Source organism: Varanus komodoensis, unplaced genomic scaffold (assembly GCF_004798865.1).
Source record: "Varanus komodoensis strain SLA01 unplaced genomic scaffold, ASM479886v1 scaffold9, whole genome shotgun sequence".
Taxonomy (NCBI): domain Eukaryota; kingdom Metazoa; phylum Chordata; class Lepidosauria; order Squamata; family Varanidae; genus Varanus; species Varanus komodoensis.
This window is the reverse complement of record NW_025336598.1, coordinates 9569851-9591145: the sequence shown is the minus strand read 5'-3', so window position 1 is coordinate 9591145 and position 21295 is coordinate 9569851. Positions and strand designations below refer to the sequence as shown.

The 21295-nt window shown below is 40.3% G+C and overlaps 1 protein-coding gene across 3 annotated transcripts in view; it reads right to left on the bottom strand.

Moving 5' to 3' along the window:
* Positions 1 to 21295, bottom strand: part of CC2D2A (coiled-coil and C2 domain containing 2A) — an 87322-nt gene that overhangs the window by 29864 nt on the left and 36163 nt on the right. For 2 of the 3 annotated variants that reach the window (XM_044418350.1, XM_044418352.1), the window contains 11 exons: positions 20130 to 20270; positions 18306 to 18462; positions 14908 to 15143; positions 12720 to 12897; positions 10538 to 10694; positions 8052 to 8199; positions 7068 to 7206; positions 6347 to 6550; positions 5344 to 5436; positions 4617 to 4708; positions 1030 to 1197 (listed from right to left, as the gene is read on the bottom strand). In XM_044418350.1, coding sequence (XP_044274285.1) covers positions 1030 to 1197; positions 4617 to 4708; positions 5344 to 5436; positions 6347 to 6550; positions 7068 to 7206; positions 8052 to 8199; positions 10538 to 10694; positions 12720 to 12897; positions 14908 to 15143; positions 18306 to 18462; positions 20130 to 20270 — 1713 coding nt within the window. The remainder of the gene's footprint in view (positions 1 to 1029; positions 1198 to 4616; positions 4709 to 5343; positions 5437 to 6346; positions 6551 to 7067; positions 7207 to 8051; positions 8200 to 10537; positions 10695 to 12719; positions 12898 to 14907; positions 15144 to 18305; positions 18463 to 20129; positions 20271 to 21295) is intronic. The other variant, XM_044418351.1, reaches the window with a different exon arrangement.

Genomic DNA, 21295 nt, shown 5'->3' with positions numbered 1-21295 from the left:
GGATTCGGCAAATGGGGCAGCATAGAACTGTTTTAATAAATAAATAAATAAATAAATAAATAAATAAAGCTGTACTCAGTCAGGCGTCGTCCCTTGTCTGCATCCATTCATGAGCAGAGCCAGCTGGAGCTGGGGGTCAGACTAGATGGCCCAGGAGGACGCTCCTGCTCGATAAGTTTCTATGTTTCTATAATCAAAAGATGCATCCAGCCAGCTTAGTGGTCTGTGATGGGCATCAAAGTGCAGAGCTGGGTAGGGATGCACATCTGCATACATGGAAGCCTACTTCTATGCACTCTTGCAGGAACATGGGTCACATGCTACGAAATTTACATTCATGAGTTATTGCTGCAAGAATTAGAATAAACCTGCTATTGGGTGCAGGAGGTCTAATTTGAATATATGTTATGAGGTGAGTGAGTTTATATATTTTTTCCCATAACCATAACAGACGTCCTGAATGAATATTTGAAAGAAGATATTACTATGGCTCTCGCTGCAATCTATACCAATGTCCCTAGGCATAAGGCCACTGGACTCAATGAGGCCTACTTCTTCGCAGATATGAAAGGGCTGCACAGAAACAGTAATCCTATGGCCCCTAAATAACATCTAGGGGGTCATAACATTGTTTGGAGTTCCAGATCTGAGGCTGAAAAAGAGTCCTGGCCTCAGAGCTGGAGATCTGCACTTTCACTGCCCCCACCCCACCCCACCCCACCATCTTGCAGCCAGCATGGAAAGAAACACATCCATTACTTACCTGAGACTGCAAGAATTACTTCAAAGAAAGGGTAAAAATGGGGTTCCCAAGAATAGGGAAGGAAGGAGGCTGGTGCTCAAGCCTTCCCTGCTCTTCTCTGAAGCACCAACCACAGGGAGGGAGAAGTAGGAAAGCTATGATCGCTTCGGCACTCCTCCTGCTCTGCACAGAATGCTGAAAAACCTCCAAGATCAGAGGCTCATGGGCATCCACACTAAAGTGTCCTATACATGTACTTAAAAGACACTTAAATGAAATGGTCATACCTTCCAGCAGGCTTTCTAACTGGAATCTCATAAGCTCTAATAATGTTCACCAAGAGTTTTATGTCACCATCTGAGAGATTCTGCACAGTTACTTTTTTTCTCTCCTTTCGTCTTGGCTTTAAGGGTCGTTTAGCCTCTGCCAGTTTAAAGAGGCCAAAACCCAAAATGCTAATCCAAAACAAACAAACAAAAAAGAGTGTCAAAGAGACTGCCAAATGTGTGTGCATATGCATATACACAATAAAACATGGAGGTTTTTGAATTTAACAATGCAATTAAAATATACAGTGGGCATCTAAACTATGACAATATTCTACAACGTATGCCTATTTCAATGCAACAAAAATGAAGAAATATGTATAAAGACATACCCTGGGCCATCAGAACTTAACAGAAGGCAAAGCAGAACAAAAAGAAAAACCAAGAATAAAACAGTTACATAAATACAGACAATGTTATCCATAGCATAAAAACACAAGCAAAAAGAATGCATGCACAAAATAAACTAGTTTAGCATAAAACATTCCACAAAAGTCAAAACACACTCAAAGTCAAATTCCAATAGTAATTCAATTTCCATTAAAGAAAAATAAATTGCTTGCTTTTACATTTCTGTATGGAAAAATTAATTGCTGAGCTTTCAGTGAAACAAAATAAGGCTGCAATTAATTGCCAATAATTGTAATTCTAGACTACAACTAGCTGGACAGTTTCTCAACCTCTAGTAAATCGTACTGCACCTGACATTAATGTTGAAGATAGCATACAAGGTAGAAAACCACTAATAACTGGAGTAAAAGTTGAAGTGGCAAATTCTGGGGCACAGTGTTCTCTCAGCCCAAGGACAAGGAACTCCTGGGTTGCTCAGTTATGCAGTGGAAACAACTGGCAATATAAAAGCAGGCTACTTGGTTTCATGCTTCAAGGGAGCTTTGAGTTTGCATTTCTTGGAGGACAGTCTGACCAACAAGCAAGACAAGTGAGGCAGCACTTTTCAGAAGTGGAAGAGCTTTATTTTATTGAGGAAGAAAGACAGATTCACTGGCTGCTGCCGCCACCACTGCAGAATTCCATCTTTTCCACATTTTCTCCTCCTCCTCCTCTCTAACTTAAAATGTGAGCATTCACTGTTCCTGCACAATTCTACCACCTGCTGCCTGTGCTTCCAGGCCAACTGGAGGAGGTGAGGGGCAGAACAGAGCACTAACAGCACACACAATCTCTCGGCTTGCTAAAGTGGAAGAGTTGCGGTGAATTCACTGCAGCCTTTGCATTGTTGCCCCAGCCAATTCTCTTGCTCTCACCCGCTGCCCCAAACCACAACTCATTGGGCGGGCTCATTTATTAGCAAGACCTGGGATGGCAGGAAGGATAGTGGAAAGCCAAGGGAGGTGCGGAGAGCTCCAGTCAAGGATCTAAGCAAGATGTAAATGCCAAGAGAATATTAGTGAACCTGGACTGTGGTAAGAACATGTTGGATGGAGGGGTGAAGCATCAGAAAAGGCTGAAGACTTTGAGATGCAGGTGCATTTTGGCAGGAGAAAATGGAACATGGGGAGGTTTTGTGGGAAACTACATTAACCTGCATGTATCTGTGTATGGAATATTTGAAAGACACACAGGCTTGTAGCTACCTGGTGCTGTGTTTGAGAAGAAGCACCAGGTACAACAAGAAGCTTTCTCATTCACATTGAAAAAATTGCAGTTAGAAAGCCCTATGGGAGGCCTGAGAAGCATGCATGCAGTAGACATCTTGACCGTCTATGGAAGGCACAGAAATACTGTGGGTGAGAGAGATGGGGAGGGGTGCTGCATTTGTGGAGCTTGGTATGTGACAAACTAAGAGAGAGTGCTCTTGCTACAGAGTTGCCCTAACCTTTCCCTTATATGGGCAGCACCATGTCTCATAAGCTTTCAGCATCAGTTGAAGATTTACCTGTTTACCTTGGACTGACACTCAGTATAACCTCTATTCTTTTGTCACATAATGTCAATTATAATTTATCTCTTAACTTTTATATTTATTCTCTTTTGTGTCAGTGTTGTGTTAATGTATTGTATTTTATTGCTTGTAACCTGCTTTGGGATTATTTTATATTAGATAAGAAATTTCTTTACAAAGAGTGATGTAAATACGGGTGTGGATGGAGTCCTGCACAGGATCCACACTAGCAGTCTGATGGCTGATAGACAAATTAATGTGCACCCAGTTTGCAGTAGACACCCCTGTGTGTATTCCATTTCATCTAATTTTGGTCTCTGCATGTGAGAACTCAGGTTCCTTTTCCTTGTCAAGAGAAATTCACATGCAAGGGGTAGGGTATATGAAGCACTGTCTTAAGTTGTGCCAGAAATCTTAAGTTCAAAGGAATTTGCTTCCGGCTAATTAGAGCTGTAGTCTTTGGAAGGGAGGGGAGGACAGATAAAGGCAAGAACTAATGTCTGAATGGTGCAGCAAGACTTTTGAAAATGGAGAACTAGCAGGTAGATGGGTTCATTTCAGGCCACAAAATGTCTTGGGCCAGCAAAATGCCAGAACGTAAGATTCTTCGGTTTTACTCTCAAAATGTCATGCAACAACAGCAGTGTAAATTATCTCAACACACACAAGTGCCTTGGTGCATGTATAATCATCAGTTTGAGAGGGCTATCACTAACATTTAAAATGGTTATGAAAACTAAATTGATTAATGAGTATTATTTCTTGACTAAAGAACAGACTAGTATCTACTTTTGCTCTATAAATGGTATCTGCTATCTTTGAACATCCAGCAGAGTTTAAGTTGATTCTACAAGATTAAAAACTAGCAACCTGTCTTAAAAGCAGAGTACATTTCTAGACACTCCCAATATTCTAACAGCAGAAAGGAGCTGTGCTCATCACAGAAGAGAGATGCTCCTTCCAAGTGCTGACTCCAGAAGCCATTTTCCAGTGATCCATCCAAACCTCCATGTCCCTTGCTCAGTTAAGCAGTGTAAAGGACATGCTTCATTGCTGGCAACTTCCTTCTCTCCAATCAGCATGCAAACTCTCCAAAGCATCTCTTTTCTACTAATTCACCTACACAAAAGCCTCTTTAGGCAGATATCATAGCTTCCCTTCTCTGCCTCAGCAGTCCCTTAGCTGCCCATCTACCATCAACTCCTTTCTCTTGCTTGACTCCCGAGAAGTCTTCATGTTTCTCAAGGACACATGCTGGGGTATTCATGGGTCTGCACTACAAGATCACTTACAATCCTACCATACTGTTTTCACACTACAGCCCTCCCCTTGCAATTACCCAATTACTTTCAGGGGATATGAAGAAAATAACTACTTGCCATAAGATTTGATGTGATTGCATTAAAAGTTACTGATAATGTTGTTTGGAAACTGTATTATTTTAAAAACAGGTTAACCATTCAACTTTACTGGGATGCAGAAGTATTTGCAATTAAGAAAGACAGACAGACAGACAGAAAACAATTCAAGGAAATTACAAAAGAAGAAAGCTGACAAAAGGCAAATCATGCCTGAGAATAAACAGAAATGTAGCTGATGTCACACACATCATGATTTTGGTCAATCTTTACATTTTCTTCCTTACCCCAGAGTAGGGATTTCATCTTCATTGACCAGATCAGAAAGGAGAAAATGGTGCTTTGCAATCAGGAATCTGTTAATTACTGATTCCCGAACCTGTGGGGGAGGGAAATCCATAAAACATTTTGAATATGAAAACAGCCTGTATAACAAGCAGCTAACTCAATGTAGTTGCTCTTTTTAAAACAAGTATTTCTGGGGAACTTCGTTACAGTACATCAAGTCCCTCTATAGGCAACCTCGTATTTTGAAGCAAATATTTGGCTTTTTAACTGGCTGCATAATTTCATAATTGTTCACTCTGAAATTCTCTTGTAAGCAATTAAACCCTATGCCATCTCCAGCCCCAGTTGTACTAACTTTTAAGTAAGCTTCAGCATTGTTTGAAATACCCAGTAATAGGGAAATTATTAAATTAGAACAGTTAGGCCACGTTTCAACTACAAGACCCCTAAAGGAAGCATAGAATCACTTTTAAAACACTAAAAAAGGAAACAATTACTGAAATGAGTGGCAAGACAACACAATAAAAGCATGTATAGCAACAGCTAGGTAAGATTAAAGGGCCACCTGAACAAAGCATAAGATTAGAGGGTAGCACAAGTAAGAAGGATCTGTCCTGAATACTCACTAATTAAATTACTGAGTGATGCAAACCTCTCTGGCAGATTTCAGGGGGTCAAAATAAATTAAAAGTATTCAGATACAAAGGACCCTGTCTTGTTTATTACCTTTTGGAGGTACTTTGCAACTAATGCTCTGTGTGCGTCCAGATGGTCTTTGGTATCAACTACATCCCTCTCACACAATTTTTTCTCATAATCCTAAAAGAAACAATGCAATGATCACACACCTTCAGGCAGAGAATGTGCTTACAAAAATATATAGATATTATATTTAAATGTTGAATCACTAATTTCCTCTGTCTTCTGATGCAGTAACCAGCAGTCCAATCAGATCTTAAAATATTGTACACCTTTCCCTCAAAAGGAAGAAAGTAGCAGCATGTAGGGTAAAAAGGCAGTAATGTTACCAGTTTTATTTCCAATCACAGCTCAAAACTGTCTATACATATCAGACATTAAATGCTCTTTCTGTAAGATCTGGAAGCACTGGAAGTAATTCTTATAAATTCACTATTGAAGGGAACAACACACACAAAAAAATACATACAACCTCTACTGAGAGATCAGAATCTGTAAAAATCTAACATTTTAAAGATCAGACTTAAAAAGATATAAGCTCTGAATCTTCCTGCTAATGGACTGCACGGGATCACACCAAGGACCTGTTTGTTTGCATAGTGACCCATCAGACTTCCACATGGAGGATATGAGTGCCGTAGGATCCTCTCACTTGTGTTCCCAAGCTACTGGTACACAAATCATACAGAGTGCCATGTTTTGGTAGAAAGGTGGAGTATAAATCAAATAAATAAATATCCAAAGGCATATTTCCTCCGATACTGGAGGTAAGATAAACCATCATAACTAGTAGTCAAGCAGATTTGTCCTTCATAAATCTGTCTAGTCCCCTTTTATTCATTTAATTGTTATTATTTCCTGAATTTCCACCATTTGGTTGCATAGGATAACCTGGATTATACAAATACACACAGACGTATGTACATGTGTGCCTTTTCTCACAGGGAATCCTCCAAACCCTTTAAAAGGAGGTTCATCAGGGTTTTTAAACAAAATGACAATAAAACAATAATTTTAGATGACTTCTCACCTGCAAGATTCTTTCACTGATTTCCCTTTCCAGTAATGGAATGAATTTATAATTTCGAAACTCAGCCACTTCATGATTTCTGAGCTCAAGAAGTCTGAATCTTTTGGATCTGTTAAGTTCCTCATTAGAAACAAAATTGAATTCTTGTTGCAACTGTTCCAGCCTGAAGAAATCAGGAACAGAATCATCGCCACTTGTAGCAACCTAAACAATAAAGGTTGGTGTATAAAGGAAAATGTTTAGTGGCTTCTCAGCATTTGGTGTTCACCACCTCCACTGGGAAAATGGATACATCCCATGCTTGGATTGGCCCTAGCCTCCCAACACCCTCCTTGCTAACAAAGCAAAACTAGCTGCAAGCTAGGGCAGTACATATTTCCACCCACCTGCAGCCTGTCGAACTTCTTACTGCCCGAGTTAAGGAGAATTAGGATTCCTGGCTCTGTGCACTTTGACTGAGGGCCTACCTGGGAATGCCTACAATGACACAGATTTGGAACCCACAAAAGAAATGTACTATGAATACTTCTCCCTCATTGGTTTACTAACAAGAGCTCCAAAAGGAACAACCATACTCCTATTTTTATAAGTGGATTACTGTTAAATTTGTAATGATTCAAACATATACAGAAATATGTTATGGCTCCCTATGCTTGGGGTAGAAATGATATTCCCTTTGAAGATTGTAGAGGGGGAAAATAGCAAATCTGAGGTTTCTTACCAGTATCTGCTGCATCAGGGCTGCATTGCTTGGGTCATTTGGATCAAGCTTTGTCTCTGCCACCCACCTGGCTAGTTTCTTCATATCAGTTAACCCTGATGCACCAACTGATGCAATGGCATCAATATTTTTTAAAGCACTGAAATTGTGGCAGATAAGAACAGCAACAAAAACATGGTTAGAAGAACTCTTCCAGTTCTTTTAGGGGCAAGAAAAGTGGCACTGGACCTTGTACAATATATGACTTTGCTTTCCTGGATATCAAACTCTGAATATGGGGCAGCAGAGAACGGGCTGGGCCAGGCTGCTGCTTTGCTTTTCCTGGGGCACTGGGGGACAGTGGGAAGCAACTTGTAGTGGGTTTGGTAGGTGGCAGTAGTGGGTGTGATGGCTGGGAATGCACTGGCGGTGGTCATGGTGCCTTTCTTTGTCACATGCATTTTGCTTGCCTTTTGTGGGTATGCAGATCGTGTTTACCTGCATTTGTCTTTCTGCATCTGCATGTGGTCTGTATTGGCTTCTCCAAGCAGCATCAGTTTAGTTACTGTGAAATTGTTTGTTGTCATAGTAATCTGTGAGGGCACATTTCTGATCTCAATTTTGGGGCTAAGACCTCAGCAGTTTCCTGGGGAAGTCACTTGTTTTTTGTGACTAAGAACTGCCCCCCCACCTCACAAACACACACACAACAGCCTTTAATCAGTGGGCAGTGCATCCATGGTGACCATTTTGTGGTGGTGCCTAAAACAGTGCCTCAAATTTCCAAATGTCCCTAATATTAAAGACTTTTTGTGTAATTTCCCACAGTTAGCGCTATATGTAATTTTTGTATAGGGACCCTTGGTATCTTTTTCTTTCTTTTTCATGTTATTTTTTCTTGGTTTCTTTCCTTTTATTTATAATAGTAATAAATTAAAACAGAACAAACAGATAGATCATAAAAAAAAATCTTTACAAGCACTGACAGTACTTGTAAAGAATTACCTTGTGATTCCAGCATTCTTCTGTGATATTGGAGGAATCAAGGGTACTCCATTTTCTCCAACTGCCCAGGAAACACTGCAAGACACTTTGCCAGATGTCATTAAAATCATTTTATTGCTACCATCAGCTTCGAATGAAATCGGTACACCTGCAAAAAGATAGCAAACACATTGACTGTCATAGATAGAACAAACCATATCTTCTTTGTTTGAGCCACGCAAAAACCTCAGGTGAATGTTCTGCCCTCACTCTTTCATACATGTGATTGTTTAAAGCATCCTTTCTGTGCCAGCAGCAACTCACAGTTTATTGGTACACCTGAATGAAGCAAATGATAGCTTGTTTAACCACAGTTTGTTAAAAAGTCAGAATATCAGACCCAGATCATTCTGCCTTTTGGCTGTAACAAGAAACCATGGATGTTGTTACATGTCTCAGGACTGAGAAGGCCAGATTCTGAGGAAGAGGATAGGGCTCATATTTTTATTATTTTGTTTTTTACCCCACCATTTGTCCTAAAAGGGAACTGCAAATTACATACATAGCAATAAATACCTAAAAAGTATCAATAATCCAAAGAAATAAAACAATCCAACAGGCATAGGCATGATGTTTGAACTGGCAGGTGGAAATGCATCAGAACTCATTCAGTGAAATTAAAGGACAGCAAATTCAGGAGAGACAAAACTTGGCAATTTTCATAATGCATCGTTAATTTATATCACAAGTGATGGTTACTAGCTTAGTGGGCTTGAGAAGGAGATTGGACAACTGCAGCTGATCTAACAATGGCTAATAGTCTTGACGGATACATAGAGTTTCATGTTCAGAGACAGTATGACACTGAATTCCAGTTACTGGGGACTAATAGAGGGTGAGGGCCATTGCTTATCTGCTCTTCAAAGGCACCGGATTTGCTACTATGAAAAGAGAGGTTTCTAACAGATCTTAGGAAGTTCATTCTCAGTCTACTGTATTGCTATATACCAACAATGGGAAAAATGTAGGCAAACCTGAATTTCAACAGGTTGGTTTCTCATTTTAACTCTCAATAATACAAAAGATGTACCCTAATTTCCTGAGTGCTTTGAGGTGTACAGTTTGAGATTCTACTACCTTTTTCTATACGCAATAAGTTATATAAGGTTTTTGGGGTTGTGGTCATGTATAAATATATAAAAGGCTCTGGATATTATACTGCTGTCAGATTTAGACATTGGTTTTCCAGCCAGGCAATCAAAATTTTAGTCCAAAACGGACTTCAAAATTTTAGGTAACTGAAGAGGTTTGAGAAATAGAGTCCTAGGAACTCAGCCAGTAAAAATCTCTCCTTCAAATATAAAAAACACATTGTAATGTGAAAATTTCTTGTAAGCAATTATGATTATATAGAAACAATAATGAAAGTTCTGGCATATTTGCGGTATGATTCTGTGTTTGGAATATGATCTTATATTTTAATCCTGCAAAAAATCAAAATAATTGTTTATGAAAGTGTTTATATAACATGCTATGCTGGCGGGCTTGTAACAAAATTGCAAGACAATACCTTAAAAATCTCAGCAAGAATATTAAAACATTATGTAAACAGCTGCTCGCCTCTATTAGAGAGCTACTGCAGTGGATAGCATATTGGATATGCAAGAGGAAAACCTGGATATAAATTCCCATTCAGCCATGATATTTACTGAAAGATTTGCAGCTTGTCACCACATCTTAACCTACCCTTCCTCACAGAACTTTGCTGAGGACAAAATGGGGGCAAACAATCAAGTACACAATCCTGGCTTCAGACACCACCTGAAAAGACAGGAACTCAGAAAGAGCACTAGACTGAGCCAGACACCTCCTTGTGAGAAACGGCCTGCTTGCACATAGGAAGCTTGCTCACAAGACGAGCCTTCTCAGCTGCACTCGCAAACCACTCAAGCTTGGGTGTGGCTTTCACAGCATCCTCATCTAAACAGCAGTGGTTGCTAGAATTAACATCAACCAGACCTCCACTAAAGCAGCTTTTCTTGGTGTCAGACTGCTTTCTTAACTGATTTCTGACGTGAGTACTTCTGGCTCTCTTCCTTCCTGCCCGCCCCTTGTCTGCAGTGTTGCCTTGGAACTTGTTGCCTGAGACCTGGACTGCTGAAACCTTGTCTTTTGCCTGATCCTTGTTTATGCTGATCACCTTGGAAATATTGGAGCCTTGAACCTGCAACTGCTAGGCTCAGGCTTGGGAAATGCCTGGCCGCCTTGAGGAAAGAAAGGAATGAAAAGTTATGATAAAACTATTCTAGCCATCGTAATATTCATTTCAACAAATGTACTGTAATGCAAGGAGGGCGAGGCAATATACAAAATAGCATTTCTCTTCCTTATCTTTGTAAGAAGTTTCTTAAACTGAAAAACTGAGATTAGCCCATGGCTGCCTGGAGATTTTACATTCCAACAATGTTAACAAATGCTAAGCATTAGTAATGGAACAAACTCAGTACCACTCCCCACTCCTTCATGGTCCAACAGCACATGCTGGTCACTGCTGAATTCTATTTCTTCTATTGGAGCTCTCCCAGTCAGAACCGTAGTCTCAGGAACTGGTATAAATACTTCCATTACCAAGTTAGCACTGCCAAGTCCAACTGTTTCATATAGCTGTGGCAAAGAACAAGAACATAGTTGTCATTTCCAGACACTGTAACATATTTTGAGACCTCAGAGTAAATTTACACATCTTCTGCTGCCTTTGTACTGTGTTCTCATAAAAGTAAACAAGACTATGTATTTTCAGTGACCGGAACTCATTGACTGGCCACAGAAAACTCTACAACAGCTGTGAGAAGGCAGGGAATAGGGCTTGGTCTCCTGGAAGAATCCTGAAAGGTAGTGGGCTGGATAAACAACCTCTGTGTACTACACTGGGCCTACAGCCTGGAAGTTGCCCTCTCCTAGTGTCATGGGGGTATAACCATGTGTAGGAACACTCTCAGAGGAAGGTAAAAACACCAACCTATACTTATTCACCAAGGAGTTCCACATAGGTACACATGTAGGCCACTAGAAATCTTTGTTGTCAAGAAGGGGCCAGACTCTCACTGAGAAAGCAACAGCAGAATGTAGGGCATGTTATTCATATTAAGGATGTATAAGAGCAAAGTGTTAAGTATGAGGGAACACTGGGTAGTTACTGTGAAGTTCCATTCCAATCCACTTTGCAAGAGACCTCTATCATGGGCTAACTCTTCCCACTGCCAAAGACTGTTAAGGTACATGGGCCAGTCTTTCCTTTGGTTCTCCTTTCTGTGGCTTCTCTGAGCTTGATCTTTTCTAGGGGAGTTTTCAGACAAGTTAGTGATTGAGAAAGAAATAATGAGAAAAACAAAAAAACCCAACTCAGGAATCAGCTTACTCCCTTTGGAAAAATGCATTGAGCTTGCTCAATTGTATCATGGGATGCAAAAAACCCTATTCTTTCCACAGGGTGGCCCCCAAAGCAGTCTGAACCCAAGTTTCAGAAAGGATCTGCTCAAATACTCTGTATCTGAAGGCTGGTCCAGTCATAGCATACTTGATTAGTTTTGTAATGCCCAATGAAGGTGTGATGCGAGGACCAGGTAACTGCCCTAAAGATTCCTACTAAAGGAGTGATAGTGCTGAAAAATCAATGAGACAGGAATAAAGGGACCATAGAGTCACAGAATGGTAGAATAAGGCCATCAAGTCAAATTCCTACTCAATGCAAGACTCCAGGTTAAAGCATCCCTAACAGAAGGCTATCCAGTTGCATCTTGAATGCTTCCTGTGTTGTGCAGAGTACATATTAACTTATAATGTCTGGACTGGCCTCTGGCAAGGCAGATCAGGGAAGAAAATATGCAGTCCCTCACCTTCCCAATCTGGGCAGAAGCTACTACAACTGCTTTTGTTTGCTACACTGCATGAGGGCTGGTTGCTGTAATGGTGTCAGAATCAGTAGGGTGAGCGCATTGGCCTTGCCTGGACAGAACACTTCCCCCTTGCACCCAATGAGCATCCTCACAATCAGAATCAACAGCAATCAGACACTCTTCTGATCTGAGTGAGGGTGTTGCTGCATGAGCAACAATTTGGGTTCAAACAACTCCTAGTACAAGTTACAGGCCCCTCTTTTCACTTTCCAGATTGGGAGATTTTCTTGTTCAGTGAAGCCATCTTGTCGCCAAGGAGGACTCATTAAAGAGAAGGAGAACAATTAAATCTGTATCTTTTTTTCTAAAGCAAAGAACAGAAAAACTGGAAAAGGAGTGAACATTAACACTAAAATTTGTAGAGCTAAAGAAGAGGAAAAGTGGTAAGGAACTAACATGCACTGAAGAGAGTACATTGAAAAACAAACTAGAACACGTTCTGTCCTGTGCAGAAATAATCAACAAACTGGCAGGGAGGAGCCACAGAGGGGCCAGGACCAAGTTCCTTGGCAGCAGAAGTTAGGCCATGACAAGCACCTCCTCACATCAGACCTGAATGCACGTACAAGACCATGGTTGATTGTTTGCTTACTTCTCAGTGAGAACAAGGCCTAAATGACCATTCCTTCTGGGGTCTATAGAAATCCATTACTTCTTCACAACTCTTGATAAACAGTCAGGACTCAATATATGTATACTTTGAGGAGCGTAAAAAACATAAAGTATAACTTACCTGTAGTTTCAAACTCTCTGGCCAGTTGAATATTTGCAAGTTGAAAATCTGCCCAAAATGAACCCTGAAATCTGAGCTTATTTGCCGGGAGACTGTTCTTGATACTTCTTTGGAATTGAAAAGAACTTTTAGGAACACAGATCGTTTCTTCACATCTTCACGTCTTAAAATTTCTGCCCTACAAAAATGTTTTAAAAAATTACTTTAAAATGTGACTTTTCACCTGAAAATAGTCTTTGGAGAGCACCTGTCCTGACCCTAAGGCCTAGCTGTTGCCATGAATATAATAGATGAAAACAGGGTGGATCTGATTTAAATCAGATCAATTTAAATCACGATTTGAAACAACTAGTCAGGAACATTAGAATTAAATTATTGCTTTCTACAGAATTTGCATGCATGCCTGCCCTACCTGTATGTAGAAGGACTTCATTAAAGTATTTCCAAACTGGGTCTCTTTTATGGCCTGCTGTGCTTATAGGTTTTCTCCTCCAGGGAAAGAGTAAGTATGATAAACCTCAGGCTATACAGAAAAAGACTTGTGGAGTACTCTGCTCAAAAGCGTTCGCTTTCATTTTTTCTGCTTGCCCATTCCTCCTCACATTTAGCTGCTTGTGCAAAACTATTCTACTCTCCCAAAATCTATTAACTGATTTTTTTGTGAAACTTCAGCACTTAAGAGGTAAGAGGCTGATTCTGTATAAATAGATTTGCAAAGGAACAATGGGATTAGGGTCTTTTTCTCAACTCTGTATTTTTATTTTAAAACATTTTGCTGTGAAGAAGACGCATGTGATTTCTGAAGACAGTTCACAGTTTTGAGAACTGTAAAACCAAGCACCTGTGATCATGTCTTTCAGACAGAAAACTTGCCCAATAATCTTACAAAAACCTCTGGAAGAGCATGGTATTGTGAATGGATTAATCGAATTCATTTACCAGAAAATTTAAACATTGTATGAATATACAGTCTCATGCTACATAATTAAAAACGAATCCATACTTCAATATGAATATCCTTTGGACTATAATGAATCTTAGATCAGATTTTTCTACAAAGAGCATGTTATTTTAAAAATCCAATTTAAATTTTGATTTTCGATATTAAGAGTTCATAGTCACTACCACATTCTGTTCCTGGTCTTGTTTTGGTAGCAAGAATAAAGCTTATTTATCTCCTGCTTCTGCTTACATACCATATTTTTTCTTGTTTAAGATGATACTTTTTCTTACACACGGGGGGCCGAGGGGAGAACCATGGGCGCGCTGTGGGGGAGACTGGCATGATCGCGGGTGCAACTGGGGGGAGACTGATGCAGGTGTGCTCTGGAGGAGGCGGCGTGATCAGTGGAGGTGGGCGCAGGTGTGATTGGGGGAGAATGGTGTGACTGGGTGCATGAGGGGAGATGGCGGGCGTGTGCGCAGCAGCAGTTTGCTTGTTCAGAGATCGGTAAGAAAAATGGGGGGCATCCTATACATGGGGGCATCTTATAGTCGGAAAAATACGGTAATCTATTTGATTTCTGTATTGATGATCTGAAGATGTCCCTGTATACAGTCAATCTGATTGGTTGCCTGAAGTATCTATTTGCAGTGAACTGATAGTTGGCTTCACAGAATTCTGTGGCTTCACAGCTGTTGCATTATAGCCCCTTACTACCTGTGCTACACCTGACCTCAATAATAGAGCTCCTCTTTTTGCTGAGTTAGTCATTTCCAAAGTAAAACAAATTTACAATGCTCACAACGTTTAACTATTCTATTTCTCATTTTACGGTTTTTAGTTTTCCTGGTATCATACTTTTCATGTTCCATGTTCCAATTGTATGTACTGTGTACCATCAGACTTTCCTTTCACCTCTGGGCATATCAGCCACTAGACTTCCTAACCCTCCACTGACTTAGGCCCCATGCCTGAAAAAGTCTTTAAAGCATCATGAAAGCCTTTTGTTTTGATTTTACAGTCAAAGACTCTTGCTCATCATCTATGTCCTGCATTAAGTTCTAACCCTCACACACATTTAAAGTTCCATCCAACATTATTTAACTTTTTTTCTCATGGATATAAAAGAAATCCTGGGTTAAATCAATAATTAAATAAATAGGCCCAAGAACTCAAATACCAGTGGCTAAATTAACAAAAACATTTTCACATTAGTTTAACAAAAGCAGTGCTGTGCAAACTCACCTAGGGCAAAGCTCATTTGGAGTGATATTCCCTGTTAGGCTCAACTCAGGAATTAAAACTGGGTGTCCTGGTTTCCTTCTAATATTGCTAGCTTTCTCTCGAACCTGCAATTCCACCTGTAGCCTGTCAACTACTGGTGGAGGATTGGGTTTTATAACCTCTTCCACATATTCAGAGTCTTCTATTTCTTCATCTTCTGGATTTTGACTTGTTTTCTTCTTTTTCTTCTTAATTTTCTGTGTATATAAAAATTGACTTTTTATCCTCACCAAAAAGTAGTAACATGATACTAAATCAAACTAATGAAAACATTTGAAATATCCAGAAGAAACTCTGAAGAAAAGTTGCAGATAAGGGGCAGATTCATATTGAATAGAAACTCCTTCAGGCACCTGAATCTCAAGCTTTGTAATCCACAGTAAAGACCAGATTTATTATTTTCCCTGGATATTATAAGAGAGAACATGAACAAGACAAGAGAATTAATATCTTTACACAATTTTGAGCACAATAATTCATTTTAATTTGTAATTTTTCATTTTCTTAAAAACTTGCCAAAAAAGGGAGGGACAGAACTATTATTCTGCTTCTCTACCATCACAACACCTTGCTGTAAGGGCCTGATGATAGTAAAACACAGTGGATAAACAGTTGAACAGAGAACCAGGGAGTCCTTTGTTCAAACTTCACCTTAGCCATCAAGTTAATAGGCGGTCCTAAGCAAGTCAACATAGCTAATCCTTTGGCGATAATAATGCTGACCTACCTTACCAGCTTTCCCTTGTTTGCATTAACTACCACACTAACTTTCTAGATAGGAACTGTTAAAATGACAGACACTTGACTTATACTGTTTCTTCTCAGAGTTAAGGAAGACATCTTGAAAAAGTGGCTCCTCATAGAAGCATGTTTTTTTCAACTGCTAGGGAAAGCTTTGCCTAGTTAGGGACAAGAAGTACAACAGAGGAAAAGCAAAAGAAAAAAAAAATCACAAAAAGAGCTGCCAAGGAGAGTAATTCCCCCGCCTCCCACAACAACATCTGAACCCAGTGCAAAGTTTGGGAGCTCTCCTGGGCTTGATGTTAACTCAGGAAGCTCCAATGACAGCAATGGTAGAAGTGCTTTTTACATGCTTAGGGCTCTGTACTAGCTGTATCCCTATCCAAAGAAGTCTGACCTTGCCTCAGTTATCCATGCACTTGTGGTATCCTGGCTGAGCTATTGCAACAGCTGTTCTCTTCTTTTAAGTGTCAGCCGATGCAGAATACAGCCTTTAGCACCTGCTTGGGGCCAAGTGGATGATTCATGGGATTCCTATAATGTGCCAGTTGCATTTCCAAGTACCAGGTTTAATCCTTAAACACCAAAGTCTTAAATGGTTTAAGATGAGAGCCAGTGTGGCGTAGTGGTTAAGAGCATGGGACTGGGACTCAGATGACCTGGGTTCTAGTCCCCGCTCAGCCATGGAGCCAACTGGGTGACTTTGGGCCAGTCACAGACTCTCAGCCCAACCTACCTCACAGGGATGTTGTTGTGGGGATAAGATGCAGGAGGAGAATGATGTAAGCTGCCTTGAGCCCTTTGTAGGAAAAAGGCAGGATATAAATCCAAAATCCAATCCAATCCAAAATGAAGTCATATGTTTCCATCTATATCTGTCCACATTTTCAGATTCACAAGGGTGACCCTTTTCACATGCCTGCCTCTTACAGCAATCAGAGACAAGCATGTAAGCACAAGGGGGATTTTAGTGGAATATATTACCAGATGAGGTCTGCCAGGTCCCATCATTGTTTTAATTATTCATTTGATCTGTACCCCACCTCTCTCCCAAGACAAATGTCACTCAAGATAACTTGCAATCACAAATAAAATGTGATTTAAAATAATAAAACAATGCATTAAAATGCAAATAAAACACAGTGATAACAATATGAACAGCAGATGGCCCAATAGACCTCGTTAAATGTCAGAAGGAACAGGACAACAGAAGGGAAGTGAACAGCCACAGAGAAGGTCCTCTTCCCCCACCAAATAAGCCTCTGAGGATGGCAGTATAGGAAGAAAGTCTTCTCCTAAAGATCTTAAGAGCTGGGCAAGCATGTATGGGAGAAGCTGCTATTTCAGGTAGCCACAACAAGCTTTTAGAAAAGCCTTAAAGACCACTGATATAAGTTTTATTGAAATGCTGATAGGATATCGTTGTAATAATTTATTGGTTTTGTGCATATTTGGTGGCTGCTTGTTTTTATCATTGCTGCATTTTTACTTGATATTCTTAGTTCTTTGGTGGTTTGGTTGTGTTTTGTAAACTACCCAAAAATGAAAATACTGAAAATAATGATAATAGCAACAAATTACTACTGCTACTTAATATCAAAAGCAGATAACTGCTGGGCCCTGACTAGATCAGAGTAATGCAACCCAGGCAATAACTGCTCTTACTCCAAGGCTTGGAGGAAAAAATGGCACTAAAAATGGCACTCCATTTCCTGCATTTTGCCTGACCTTTTCTGCATTGCTTCTGATTTGCTGTAGTGTATTTCAGTGCCTACATCACACCTGACCACTGTTGGATCTGGTTACTACTGTGCTGATTCTTCCTAAATCCCATCCAGTTAACCTGCCTCAGGTATCTGCTCTCTGCTTTTGCTAACTTCCTCGTTCTCAATCCTTGGTTTGTTTATAACTGTGACCTTGTCTTGTCCTGCTAAGTACTTCTTGTTCCTAATTCCAGCCTATTCCTTGACTATGACCTCACTTCTGAATTCACTACTGGACTTTGGGCTGTGTTTGGATTCTGCACTGCCTCGAGTTCTGTTGCCCTGTTCCCAGTGCCTCTGTCTTCACTCCTGCTGCCCTACACCCTGGGCCCTGACACTACCTAATCCAGGAATTTTGTCACAGTTTCCAAAGAACAACAACAACTGTTCTATGCTATATAGGTGCTAACAAAAGGCTACTCACACTAGCTCACTGAAGCACATGTAGATTGCTAGGGAAGCAAGTTCAGGGAAGGAGCAACATCAAACTTGCATGAGAGTTTCCACTTTCCTTCCAGCCCTTCATTGTCTCCTTTCTTCCTGACAAGCCCTGATAACTCGTGTTGGAATTAAGATTTGGCAAGGAGGATGTAAGACAAGACTTGAGTAGCCAGGCTTAGTTGTGTCCCTTGTTTGTTGGTTGGTCACAGCCTGGATGATGGACTGCAAAAATAGTGATGAGCTCTCATCATATTTCTGCCCCAGAGCATTACTGAACTTTGAGAATTGTGTCTGTAGTCATCTGTTTGCTTTACACTCTCACTACCCTCTCTTTTACGCTGATATGTCCTGTCTCTTGTACACTGTGGAGCATGACCAATAAAACTTTTGAATACAAGGTGATGTTAACCCAACCTGTGCCTTCTTCCAGGATTTCCATGCCTGAAGTTCAGTTTTATATTCTTCCATTTTCTTTTCATATTCTTCAGTGTTTTCATCTAACAATTCAGCTGTTTCAGTCTGAATTTCTGCCTCATATGCCTCCTCATCCAACTTTTGATCAACTTCTTCCCTTAAAAAAACAATTAATTTCTTATTCATTTTCTAGTAAACTGCACCCTCTGTGTATCCATTAATCAATCTGGCCCCTTATGTTAACTGAAAATTCTGCTTCTGAATACATATACACAGAAGCCTCAAAACAACAAAGGTAATCTAAGTATGGAAGTAGATAACTGACTAGCATAATTGCAAGTATAAACTGAATGCATATTCAACTATTTATGCAAATGGGAATTCTCTGCAATTGGATGTGCACTTGAATAAGTGGCTTTCTTTACTGCTGTAAAGCAAGTGAGAAGTTTCTTAACCTTGGATGAGTAAGAGGAGCAAACCTGACAGAGCCAACATATAGCATTTGGTGCCATTCTCACTGAACTGGTATAGTTGTATCTGGACTGTATGCTCTCAACTTGCAGATGAGGACTAACAGACAGGCATCTGGGAGAACTCTTCTAGCCAGGTAGAAGAATGCATCCTTTCTGGACCTTCACTCAATATTCTACTATCATTCATTTGGTATCATTCTGGATTATCAGGGAGAGCTGGAAGCACTATTTTGCAGTAGCTTTAACTGAGTAGGTTCCGGAAGGTGCTACTAGTTTCCTAGTAGCACCTTCTGATCTTTCCCATGTGTCTTTGGTTTTCAGAATTCCACAGGTTCTATCAGGTCCAATGCTTTTTTGCACTTATAAGAAGTTCTTGGGGGACATAATTAATCCATAATTAATCAATTTACTTCTAGCATTTTCATCTTGTCTTACAGCCAAAAAGGCTTCCTCTGAAGGAGTAGGAATATGTTTCAACTAGCACTTGTGCTGGAGCTAGCCCTGGATTTTTAAAATTTATTTTTGTAAAATTAGGTTGTTATACCAGCTGTATTCTTTTCTGACAAGATCCAGCCTCATCACAATTAGGTGTGCCTTGGTAAAACAGCTACAGTGTGGGTTCCTCTGAAAATGGTTGAAAGCTTCAACTGACACAAAACGCAGCTGTGAGAATTCTGGTAGGGCACGCCCAGGGCATGTATAACACCAGTGTTGTATCAAGTACTTTTTCTTACCATTTACTTCCCAACAGCACTGATATTAACCTGAACAGCCTAAGATCACAGTATCTAAAAGACTGCTTTTTTCATAAATCGTCAGCTCAGCCCTACTCTGTGTCACAGCAGGAGTGGAGCATTCGAGAGGAGGTGGTAGGGCACACAAGATGGTGCTTGTTCAGCTACTGTATCCAAGGCTCTAGAACTCCTTTGCTCCTCAGGTGATCCACCTGCCCCCCCCCCATTCCTCATCCTTTGAAGTGATGTTAAAACCTGCACTTTAGAAAGCTTGGGAATTCGAGGGTTAGTTTCAATTATATTTTCCCTTGCTGATTTATATGCATATTTTTACTCTAGTTTGCTGCTTTGAAGGTTTCTCTTAACAAAAGAGCAGGGTATGTATTTAGAGTAACATCAAGTAAGTCTTTCCCTGAGTTATTAGCTTTTATAAGAAGAGACTTTTAGCCTATTGGGCTGGAGAAGCATTTGGACATGCGAACCCTTATGTTCAGTCTGAAATGCTGCAGTGGTGTGCCCCCTCATTGAGAACTAGATTTTAGAGATGAGTAACAGCTCTTAGCATTAAAGCAATGTTGATGATACACTGAACAAGGGAATGCCTGTCAAATACATACTTTCTCAGGTAGAGCTTCAGGGGGGTGTTAGTGAACTTCTGAAAGTCTCGTAGGGATTTGATTTCTTTCCACACTTTGATCAGGGCTTTAAGCAATATTCGATCTTTTTCTTGTTCAATATCACGAAGTCTTCTGGTTTGCCTGTACATATATATACAAATTGTATTAGAGGGAACAGCATACTGAATACATATGCTATTGGAACTTAAATGATCCAGTTAGCAATATTAAATTAAATTTCTTGCAAGAGTCCAAAAGGAGAGATATAAATGAAACAATAAGAATGATTACAGCCCTTTTGAGCCCCAAGTCCAAAACTGACATGATTTTCAAACAAACATCAATGCAACCATGGGACAACAGTGTGGATGGGTGCTTAACCATTTCCTTGTGAGAGTCATTTCTACACTGAAAATTGCCCCTTCCAAATTGCCTGTTTTTCCACGGGAGAAAATAAATGTTTTAGTATGTTGATACTTGGTATTTGCTATGTTGGTACTTGATATGTCTCCCCTGGCTGAAGAAATTAGATGGGGAAGTAGTGATTTTGTTTAGGAAAAACAGTTGGGGAGGGAAGGTCTAAGCATCCAGGCTGCTTTGCTGTTGCTCCACACAAATACTCCTGCACCTGCTTAAATGTACTGGTGGGGTGGCAGGCAGGGATCCAAACTTTTGGAGACAGGATCAAATGAAATGTGACACAGAAGTCCTAACTTAAGTACCTGGTACAGTAAACCAACAGGAAAAGATTCCCCCTTTTACACATAACATTCTCGTGCGGAAGCCAAGGTTCCAAGTGAGGAGGTGAGGGAGGGAAGTGTGGCAAACCCAGCTGATAATCACAGTTCATAATCGCAAGTAAGATCACAACAAGGAACAATTCAAAATCTAAAAGTGTATCAATTACATGTTTATTCTACATCTCCTGCTTCAGTGATCTCTGTTGTATACAGTTCAGCTCCACAATCTCCTGCACATGCACAAAACAAAAGCTGCTCCTAGGGGCTGAGGGAAAAGTCAGGATAGCGGGAGGTCTGCAATGCTCACGAAAGGTAACGCCACCTGATTTCTGCCAGTTCCCCTCTCCCTGTCCCACTGCTGCCCCCCACATTACATGTCATTCTGGAAGGATGCCTCAGGTCTGGCAGTACAAAAGCCTTTCTGTT